Below are 11,846 nucleotides of genomic sequence, written 5' to 3' on the forward strand. Positions count from 1 at the left end.
TCAGTCCCCCTCTGGCCTCTCTGAGGTCCTCAGTCCCCCTCTGGTCTCTCTGAGGTCCTCAGTCCCCCTCTGGCCTCTCTGAGGTCCTCAGTCCCCCTCTGGCCTCTCTGAGGTCCTCAGTCTCCCTCTGGTCTCTCTGAGGTCCTCAGTCCCCCTCTGGTCTCTCTGAGGTCCTCAGTCTCCCTCTGGCCTCTCTGAGGTCCTCAGTCCCCCTCTGGTCTCTCTGAGGTCCTCAGTCTCCCTCTGGCCTCTCTAAGGTCCTCAGTCTCCCTCTGGCCTCTTTGAGGTCCTCAGTCCCCCTCTGGCCTCTCTGAGGTCCTCAGTCTCCCTCTGGTCTCTCTGAGGTCCTCAGTCTCTCTGAGGTCCTCATTCTCCCTCTGGCCTCTCTGAGGTCCTCAGTCACTGTGTGTGTCAACACTCCCACAGATTACAGACGTCCACCTAACCCTCCAGGGATTACTGCCCATGATTAAAAAACGCTGTCGAAGACAGAGATTATTAGAGGTATTGGTGTCCTGGGGGAGAGGGGAGGCTAATGCTACGTTCACAGAAGGAGGAGGAGGGGGAGTTCATGAGGTCTGCAGGCTAACCCCGCGACCCTGGGCCATGAATTAGCGAGGGAAATCCTTGCTAAGGCGTGGCCGTTGATCTGTGATCAGGAGGGAAACCGCTGGACTTCCCCTTTTAATGACTGCATAATCGCCACAGCAACGCCAAGGCATCATCGCACTGAGGAGGAGCGAGCGCACGGACAGCTTCTGAGGCTTCTATCGACAACCCACTGGGCAAGGAAGTCTGCGTCCTATGGACAGGGAACCGTGCTTGAACCGCGCTGGAACCCTGCTCTACCAGAAGCCTGCTCTAGAACCCTGCTCTAGAACCCTGCTCTACCAGACTAGACCTTGAGCTGTGTTCCTTCTCTTCTTGTTTTCTCTGAACTCCAAAGAGACTTGAAGGTTAATGATGACGGGACAGAGAGCGATATTTGATGGATCTGATTGGCTGAAGCTGTAGCCTGCTAGGCTGTCCAAGGATACACCCTAAGACCTTTACCCATCACTATCATTCCTCTCCCTCTCTCCCCCTCTTTCTGTCTCTTCCCCTCACTGTCTCTCTCTCTCCTTCCCTCTCTCTGTCTTGATCTCCATCTCTGTGTCTCTCTCTCTCCCACCCAGCCGTCACAATGCTTGAGAACATGTCCCGGCGTGGGCGGTCCCTGGTGTCTCTGTCTCTCACCTCATTGGCCCTCACCCTGTCCGTCATGGCCTTCTGCACCTCCTATTGGTGCGAGGGGACGCACAAGGTGGTCAAGCCCCTCTGCCTGTCCCCCGTCAAGATGAAGAACTGTGGACAGAACATCAGCCAGCCCTACACCACAGGTAACATATCTAACTAGCTAACTAACTAACTAACTAACTAACTAACACAGCCCTACACCACAGGTAACATATCTAACTAGCTAACTAACTGACTAACTAACACAGCCCTACACCACAGGTAACATAGCTAACTAGCTAACTAACTAACTAACTAACACAGCCCTACACCCCAGGTAACATAGCTAACTAACTAACACAGCCCTACACCACAGGTAACATAGCTAACTAGCTAACTAACTACTTACACAGCCCTACACCACAGGTAACATAGCTAACTAGCTACCTAAAACAGCCCTACACCACCGGTAACATAGCTAACTAGCTAACTAACTAACACAGCCCTACAGCACAGGTAACATAGCTAGCTTGCTAACTAACTAACTAACTAACTAACTAACTAACTAACATTGCCCTACATCACAGGTAACATACCTAACTAGGGTTACATGCCGCCATTTCGACATGCCGCCATTTCGACATGCCCCCATCCCGACACCTTTCAGTACCGCCATTCCGAAAGTCTATCAATCAGTAACGCCAAGAGGTCAACATTGGGGGATCATAAATATTTTGTTCAAATGTGTTCAACCAAAAAGTAGCCATGTCAGTATTATTTATCTGTAGCCTAATTTATTTGATTCATTCCAAATCTTAGTTGCGATGATGTATAAAATAACCCATTCCATCAATTGACGACTGCATTATACAAGTGTGTTTCGAGTGGCGGGCGTGCATCTAATTAAACATGCCCTGGGAATGTATAAATATTCTATGAAACTTAAAACTGGACCATTTATTCGTTAGAGTTGGATTTAAACTCAATGCAGGACTGCCTTCAGACGCTCCTAGAGTGTCTCAAGGAGATAAATGACTGGATGGGGGATAATTAAACAACTAAACAACTAAACAATAGCAAAACAGAAGTTATCATCATTAACCCCTCCAAATTCAAAAAACCCATCTTCACTGACCTAGGTAGTCTAACCTCATTCCTAAAACCATCTGCTAGAAACCTCGGCGTTACTTTTGATTCTGAGCTATGCTTTAATAAGCAAATCTCCTCCGTCGTGAAGAACAGCTTCTACCAGCTCAGAACCATCTCTAAAATAAAGCACTCCCTATCATACCACAATCTGAAGAACAGCTTCTACCAGCTCAGAACCATCTCTAAAATAAAGCACTCCCTATCATACCACAATCTGAAGAACAGCTTCTACCAGCTCAGAACCATCTCTAAAATAAAGCACTCCCTATCATACCACAATCTGGAAATGGTCATCCATGCTTTCATAACATCACGGCTGGATTACTGTAACTCCCTCTTCCGTGGTCTCCCTCAGTCCCTCATATCACGCCTCCAAATAGTTCAAAATGCAGCAGCAAGACTGTTGACCGGGTCAAAAAAGTGGGAGGATATCACTCCCGTTCTTGCTTCCCTTCACTGGCTGCCAGTACAACAAAGGATCATTTTCAAGACTGTTCTTATGGTGTTCAAAGCCATCAATGGTCAGGCCCCATCATATTTATCAGACCTTTTACACCCCCACTCAGCCACCAGGTCCCTTAGATCCTCTAATAAGGGTCTTCTACACATCCCCCGCTCCAGACTGAAACAAAAAGGTGACCGGGCCTTTGCTGTAGCTGCTCCGCGCTTGTGGAACCAACTGCCACCCGACATACGTGATGCCCCCTCCATTTATGCCTTTAAATCAAGGCTCAAAACCCATCTGTACAACCTTGCCTTCCCTCCCCATCAACTATCTGACCTCTGCAGAGTCTGCACTATTGCATTTGTTGTGTGTGGATGTCCGGTTTCATGTCTTTTAGTTGTATTTTATTCTAGTGTTATTTTGCCTTCATCTTTGCCTGCTGAATGCACTATGTACAGCACTTTGGTCAGTGCAAACTGTTTTAAATGTGCTTTTATAAATAAATGTTACTTACTTACTTACTTACCACTATTGGAGTGGATTGGACGAACATTAGAACAAAATTAATTGTTTGGAGTGTTGCGTCAGAACAATCAAGGAATGGACGCAGGTAACTTCATATCGGCCCAAAGGCAATACAATAAGCTTTACAAAAAAGAAAGGCGAGAATATAGCCCGCCCCAGACCCACCCCTTTCCAAACAAATTTTCGAAGGGGATCAATAAAAATAGACCAACAGTTTTTGCCCAATAGAACAACCCTGTCTCGTCAAAATTACGTTCCCAGAGAACTATTCGGCATTCTCAATTACGTTTGTCATAAAACGTATTTTGTCCGCGATTACGTTTTATTGAACGTATTGCAAATACGTTCGTCCTCAGCCTATTTTTTGCCATTCATTAACCTCTAGGATTATGTTTGGTTGAAACGTATCCCAGATAGGTTAAATGTCAACGTATAGCACATTATTGTCATTAAGGCATATCTTCCTTTCAGGGAACGTTTCATTTAACGTATTTTGTCTGAAAAACGTATCTTGGCTGTGGATACGTGTTATTGAACATATCGCAAATACGTTCGTTGTCAACCTATTTTTTGCCATTCATTTACCTCTAGGATTATGTTTGGTTGAAACGTATTCCAAATATGTTAAATGTCAACGTATAGCACATTATTGTCATTACGGCATATTTCCCTTTCGGGAAACGTTTCATTTAACGTTATTTTGTCCCTGATTACGTCTCATTGAACATATTGCAAATAGGTTCGTTCTCAACATTTTTGTTGTTATTTATTTAAGCTACCTCTTGGATTACAGGCTACATTTAATTGAAACGTATCCTTAATAGGCTACGTTAAATTTCGATAACACATTATTGTCAGCATATAGGCATAGGTCTACCTCTCGGGGAAGCGTACGTTTGATTGTAATGTTAATAGTCCAACGTTATATCAACATGTCACAAGAGGAGAAATTAGCTGCTGACGGGGTAACTGTAGGAGCGGGGGTTGCTTTGTTGATTTCTTTATCTAGGGCTATAGCTGTGGTCAAAGCGGGAAGTGTGCGTTGTCTGGGCGGCTGCCTGAACTGAGCTGCAGGAAATTATGTTCACACGTTTCTTCATTCATTCATGAAGGCTATACCGGTGAACGGTGACGTCAGACTCACGCCCACCTACAAACCAATCAATGTCCACTATCAGCCTGTCCTCTCGGAAAATACGACCACGTTGGTTTGTTCCGCCAAAGATTACGACCCATTGGAATTTATCCAAAACGAGCGAACGAGGCCCTCTACATGTGCGGGGAACCCTTTCTCATCAAAATTACGTTCCCAGAGAACTATTCGGCATTCTCAATTACATTTGTCTAAAAAACGTCCGTTTTTGTCCGTGATTACGTTTTATTGAACATATTGTAATGACCTCGCCGGTGACATAACGATGTCGAGTCATAAGTAATTGAAGGAACTTTTAATGGACCAAAACCAGGTCACTGAAACCCGTAACCAACGGCAGAAATCCCACCCAAAACAAACCCCGGTTACCCCGGCAACCCCCAACACGGTCTCACTCACGTGCAGGCCCCCACCCTCGTGTTCTTCCAAGGCCCTCCCCCAGCTGACCTAATGATTCGCCCCCACACACACACAAGCACACACAAGCACACACACGCACACACAGACACAGACACACACACACACACACACACACGCACACACGCACACGGTGCATTTCGCTGCTAAAACAACAACAAAAAAATATTCCCTCAAATAGTATTACTTTCAAAACGTTGGCCAAAATGGCCAATAATATCATTTTTTATTTGGGATGCTTCTAGGACATTTTGGGTGGATTTTGAACGGTATGTGGGGGGCACGTTTTTTGCAGGACCTGGCAACCCTGCGCTGTTGCCCGAGATCTGGCTCCACCCCGGCGTGGTGCCTCCTTTTGACCTTTTGACCCCAGACTTCTGGGGGAATAGCTGAATCAATTCATTAGTCAATCAGAAGCATGTAAATATCTTCACGGTGGCGTAAGAGGACGAACAAGGTGTCCGTCAACATCTACGCTTCCAGGCGATTGCAACGGTGCCACACATGAGCATATTCGAACATGTTTAATGGTAGTAATTAGCTGTCGAAATTGGAGGCCTTAATCAATACTGAGCAGCTATTGATTTGCTTCCCGATAAAGATTAGTCACAAATGACATGTTATTTAGCATCTACACGTTGAGCTGAGTCCAATGACACCAAGAACGACACTCTACCTAATGGTAACATGTATTTTACATGGTACACCTAGGTCTAGGACATGATCTCGGTGTAGCAAGAGGCCGAGCTTGATCTCATTGGACTCAGCTTAACGTGTAGATGCTAATTAACATGTAATTTGTCAAAAATCTCCATCGGGAAGCAAATCTATAGCTGGTCATTATTGATAAAGGCCTCCAAAATCGACAGCTAATTACTACCCCGAAACATATTCAAATATGATCATGTGTGGCACTGTTGCAATCGTCTCGAAACGTAGATGTCAAAGGACACCTTGTTTGCTCAGTTGCACCATCGGGAAGATATTTTCATACTTCTAATGGATTGATTCATATTTTAAGGTTCTCGGAGTGAGACTTTAAGTGGCTGCAGCAGAAGTGTTGAGACGAAAGATGATATCAAGAGATTTATAGAATATTCCCATTCACATTATGATTCTTCGTCGTAACATCCGACCAAACATCCTTTACATTCACAGAGCAAAGATTATGAAAGTCCAGGCTCAGCAAGTGCTCCATCTCGTTGCACCTGCACCCAGCGGCTCGCTTGCAAGATTTTTGCCTGAAGTTCTTCCCAGACCTATACCCTAACAGTCCAATATGCATATCTGAGAATCAGGCCTCTCTTCAATAATGACAAAATGTAATGAGAGAAATACAGATTCACTTTTTGTTATCTCATAAGCGGCGTGGTGCCGGCTCCTTTTGACCTTTTGACTCCAGACTTCAAAGAGGTGGCCACAGGCCAGCGCTGTCTACACACATTAAGCCACAAATGTACACCTCCATCCCGCAAAAAATGGGGCCTAGAAACTAACCTCTGTCTTATGTACATTGACTGTACTGTTGGAGGTCACGCCCCTTTTCCAGCCTTTTCGAGATAGCTAGGGATGCTAAAATGTTTACACACATTTCCCGGGGCCCCGTGAACGACATATCCGAGATTTGGAGTTCTAGCCCTTAAAGAAAAAAAGTTTTCCCAAATGGAGTGTCATTTGGACAAAGCCCCTCAGAAGCGTAGCCTGCAAGACCTAATGGTTCAGAATGTGGTGGAAAAACAGTTTTTGAGATAGGAAGGTCCTACCGCCCTGAAATTTTAATACCTTATTCTAGGGCCTAACTGGGACTTCCGCACCGAAACTTGGCCCGGTCGGACCCCGAGGGCAGGAAGGGGGGGCCCTTCCTGCCCGAAACTTGGCCCGGTCAGACCCCGAGGGCAGGCCCCCCCTTCCTGCCCTCGGGGTCCGACCGGGCCAAGTTTCGGTGTGGAGGTCCCAGTCAGGCCCTAGAATAAGGTATTACAATTTCAGGGCGGTAGGACCTTCCTATCTCAAAAACTGTTTTTCCACCACATTCTGAACCATTAGGTCTTGCAGGCTACACTTCTGAGGGGCTTTGTCCAAATGACAAAAGGGCTAGAACTCCAAATCTCGGATATGTCGTTCACGGGCCCCCGGGAAATGTGTGTAAACATTTTAGCATCCCTAGCTATCTCGAAAAGGTCGGCAAAGGGGCGTGACCTCCAACAGTACAGTAAATGTACATAAGACAGAGGTTAGTTTCTAGTCCCCATTTTTTGTGGGATGGAGGTGTACATTCGTGGCTAAAGGTGTGTAGACACAGCTGGCCTGTGGCCACGTTTTTGAAGTCGGGGGTCAAAAGGTCAAAAGGAGCCGGCACCACGCCGCTTATGAGATAACAAAAAGTTAATGTGTGTTTCTCTCATAACTTTTTGTCATTATTAAAGAGAGGCCTGATTCTCAGATATGCATGTTGGATGGCTAGGGTGTAGGTCTGGGAAGAACTTCAGGCCAAAATCTTGCAAGCAAGCCGCTGGGTGAGTTGCAACGAGATGGAGCACTTGCTGAGTCATTTCCTGTAGTGCTGGAGCCACAGGTTGAAGCGTATGCGTCCTTTGAGACCCCCTTTGATATATAAGAGACGCTATACAGCTTACTTAAATGTTGTCGACTCAGTCACCTATTGCATCACTTCCTTTAGGGCTTCGGCCTCCTAATTGATCATTGTAGTAGGCTATAATTGAATGCCCTCTTTCATATATATACCTCCACCACTGGGACGTGGCAACAATTCTCCAAATCCATATGGGGAGGGGGGGGGATGCTTGTGGACAGTAGGGGTTTACCCTAGACATAAATAGGAAGTAAAATCAGGAGAAGGAATGACCTCTCACAAATATTTATTGAATAAATTGTTTCAAATAACCCTCCCTCGTTAAATCAATGAGCTTGGTGTTTTGCTTTCAAAAAAAAGTTATAGAAGAAGTCTAAACTGCAGAAAATAAACACATCCAAGCTGCCTTTTAAGGATACCTTGGAATAACTGTCTATTTTTCAACCATCGGACCCTAGTTTACGACAAAAACAACCCAATTGACGGCAGCTCCTTTGCCGCGTGGTTTTTAGAGTTATTAGAGGGGGCGGTCGATAGCAACCACCATAGCAACCATGACGGTCAAGTGACTGGATTCAGCCCCGTTGAAAAAAATAGAATACCTCCCTACAAAAGTAGTAGATTAGTGTCTTTATTTGCATGGGTTTACATTTCGTTGTGTAGCATGGAAAAATCGGAGAAACACTCCCATTCAGAATGCATTGGTTTACACTTCGTTCTTTGGAGCACGGTTATTTTTATTGATTTATTTATTTTCCGTTTTTGAGGAGTTGAGGATTTTTCTGCAATAATCCAAAATCCAATGGAAAACCCGTTGGCTTTTTGTCAAGGGAACCGAGGGCGACGCTCACTTCCGGGTTTGCCAACATACGTCATCCCTCTCCACCACTCTATACTGTAAAAACACATGTTCAAGTTGAATGATAATGCATGATTTTATTCTTTATTCTGCCATAGTAACACGGTAAATAAATGGCAAAAATAGGCTGAGAACGAATTCGCATTTACGATATTGTACCGACCCTGGGACAATTAAATTGTTTGTGTGTTATGTGTTGCATTGTATTTCGTTGTCCGTTATGCCAGTTGTTCTGTGTGCATGTATTGCAATGTTCTTCTTGTCAATCAGTGTGAGGGCGAATCATTAGGTCAGCTGGGGGAGGGCCTTGGAAGAACACGAGGGTGGGGGCCTGCACGTGAATGAGACCGTGTTGGGGGTTGCCGGGGTAACCGGGTTTTGTTTTGGGTGGGATTTCTGCCGTTGGTTACGGGTTTCAGTGACCTGGTTTTGGTCCATTAAAAGTTCCTTCAATTACTAATGACTCGACATCGTTATGTCACCGGCGAGGTCATTACAATATGTTCAATAAAACGTAATCACGGACAAAAAACGTTTTTTAGACAAATGTAATTGAGAATGCCGAATAGTTCTCTGGGAACGTAATTTTGATGAGAAAGGGTTCCCCGCACATGTAGAGGGCCTCGTTCGCTCGTTTTGGATAAATTCCAATGGGTCGTAATCTTTGGCGGAACAAACCAACGTGGTCGTATTTTCCGAGAGGACAGGCTGATACTGGACATTGATTGGTTTGTAGGTGGGCGTGAGTCTGACGTCACCGTTCACCGGTATAGCCTTCATGAATGAATGAAGAAACGTGTGAACATAATTTCCTGCAGCTCAGTTCAGGCAGCCGCCCAGACAACGCACACTTCCCGCTTTGACCACAGCTATAGCCCTAGATAAAGAAATCAACAAAGCAACCCCCGCTCCTACAGTTACCCCGTCAGCAGCTAATTTCTCCTCTTGTGACATGTTGATATAACGTTGGACTATTAACATTACAATCAAACGTACGCTTCCCCGAGAGGTAGACCTATGCCTATATGCTGACAATAATGTGTTATCGAAATTTAACGTAGCCTATTAAGGATACGTTTCAATTAAATGTAGCCTGTAATCCAAGAGGTAGCTTAAATAAATAACAACAAAAATGTTGAGAACGAACCTATTTGCAATATGTTCAATAAGACGTAATCAGGGACAAAATAACGTTAAATGAAACGTTTCCCGAAAGGGAAATATGCCGTAATGACAATAATGTGCTATACGTTGACATTTAACATATTTGGAATACGTTTCAACCAAACATAATCCTAGAGGTAAATGAATGGCAAAAAATAGGTTGACAACGAACGTATTTGCGATATGTTCAATAACACGTATCCACAGCCAAGATACGTTTTTCAGACAAAATACGTTAAATGAAACGTTCCCTGAAAGGAAGATATGCCTTAATGACAATAATGTGCTATACGTTGACATTTAACCTATCTGGGATACGTTTCAACCAAACATAATCCTAGAGGTTAATGAATGGCAAAAAATAGGCTGAGGACGAACGTATTTGCAATACGTTCAATAAAACGTAATCGCGGACAAAATACGTTTTATGACAAACGTAATTGAGAATGCCGAATAGTTCTCTGGGAACGTAATTTTGACGAGACAGGGTTGAATAGAAGGGAAATCCGTTAAACATAGACTGTTATGCAATATCCCCGACTTTACTTTTTACCTATAGGTTTCCACTAAAAGGGCCAGTAAATATTCCCTCGTGGGCCGGATCTGTGTGTGTGTGTGTGTGTGTGTGTGTGTGTGTGTGTGTGTGTGTGTGTGTGTGTGTGTGTGTGTGTGTGTGTGTGTGTGTGTGTGTGTGTGTGTGTGTGTGTGTGTGTGTGTGTGTGTGTGTGTGTGTGTGTGTGTAAGTCGTCAACCTCGTAGAGCTCCAAAAACATCACCTCAACACAGAGACAAATGCTCTCCAAATTAGCCTACACGTATTTGTACGAGTGAATTTGCTCCAAAATCGAATTGTTTGCTGACTGAGTCTGCTGCTGTGGAATTGCGGACAGGTGTCATCAAAATTGTCCCGTGTGATAAGCAACGCCTTTACGGTGGGAACGCTGCGGTTCATCTCGTCAGTCCAAGTATTGTTCATGATGGAATAAAGATCAGTTCAACGGGAGCATTAGTGCCAGGCAGCACACAGCAAATTATACATTTATTTTTGTTTTGTAATCTCCCTGCTTCTGAAAGGAGCCAACATCTCCGGCCAGTGCTCGTCCGCCCAGTGGACGAGCACTTTCCACTGTGCAGATTAAATCGCGCAGCCTTCCACTGTGCGATTATCCCTGTTGCGATGCCCCTTACATTGTTGGAATCACACGCTGGATGCTTTAATCTTTCAATGTGTTTTTTAGTTAATATTCTGACTATAATAAGACCACGTTGGCTATGTAATCGCGGACAAAACGGGACATTTCATGGTGGATGGTGGAAACCAGAACATTTTAGCGTCCCGACAGGCTTTTGCTGGGACTCGGGACACGCAACTCAAAATCGGGACTGTTCCAGTCACTTCAGGACACTACAGTGCATGCAACTAAGAAATATTCATATTCATTAATTAAAGTACAATGATAATGGTAATGCAACTTATATGAATGACCTCATGTCGGAACGACCATGAAAGCAGAAATTGTCCGAGTGGTGGGACGTTTGAAAACAATGGAAGTGCCGCTGTCACGTTAAAATTGTACCGGGGGCGAAAATTGTACCGGCCTACGTCATCAGTTGTTTACATCTTGTCAACCTGCCTGGCAACAGACGACGCGATCGTCTGTTTCCGTAACAGGAGTGTTTCAAATGTTTCAAAAAACATTCGGTTCATGTTTCCACTACGACATTTTAGACGTCAATGTCGGAGTGGGGTTATGTCTGAATGGAAGGCGGTCCCCCCTAACTAGCTAACTAACACAACTCTTACACCAAAGGTAACATAGCTAACTAGCTAACTAACTAACTTACCCAGCCCTACACCACAGGTAACATAGCTAACTAGCTAACTAACTAACTCACACAGCCCTACACCACAAATTACATAGCTAACCAGCTAACTAACTAACTAACTTACACAAGTCTTACACCAGGCAACCTAGCTAACTAGCTAACTTTCTAACACAAGATATAAACCACAGGTAAAGTAAGTAACTAACTAACTGCAGTCCTACACAACATGTTCACTAACTAACTAGCCAACTAATCTACTAACTAATCAGCCTTGACTACTGGTAAACCCAGCTGGGTTGAGGATCCGTGTGTTCCTGAAGCTGTGCGGCTGAATGAGCGGCGCGCGTGTTTCTGCTGTAATCCTAATCCTGATATATGCGACCCAATCTGTAATCCAGAGTCTCTCGTGGCTTTAAGACTTTAAGACCCTTTGTTCTTCTGTCTGGATTAATATGAACGACCAGCAGATTACAGACCACCTCCCCCCCCCACCCCTCCC

The 11,846-nt window shown here is 44.7% G+C and overlaps 1 protein-coding gene across 1 annotated transcript in view; it reads left to right on the top strand.

Annotated features, from left to right (window-relative positions):
- The first annotated feature begins 1,176 nt into the window (after positions 1-1,176).
- LOC130375980 (germ cell-specific gene 1-like protein) overlaps positions 1,177-11,846 on the top strand; it is a 14,415-nt gene continuing 3,745 nt past the window's right edge. Inside the window, exon 1 of the mRNA XM_056583162.1 lies at positions 1,177-1,379. Within this exon, the coding sequence (XP_056439137.1) occupies positions 1,184-1,379 (196 nt within the window). The 5' untranslated portion in view covers positions 1,177-1,183. The remainder of the gene's footprint in view (positions 1,380-11,846) is intronic.

This window comes from Gadus chalcogrammus, chromosome 22 (genome assembly GCF_026213295.1).
Source record: "Gadus chalcogrammus isolate NIFS_2021 chromosome 22, NIFS_Gcha_1.0, whole genome shotgun sequence".
Classification (NCBI taxonomy): Eukaryota; Metazoa; Chordata; class Actinopteri; order Gadiformes; family Gadidae; genus Gadus; species Gadus chalcogrammus.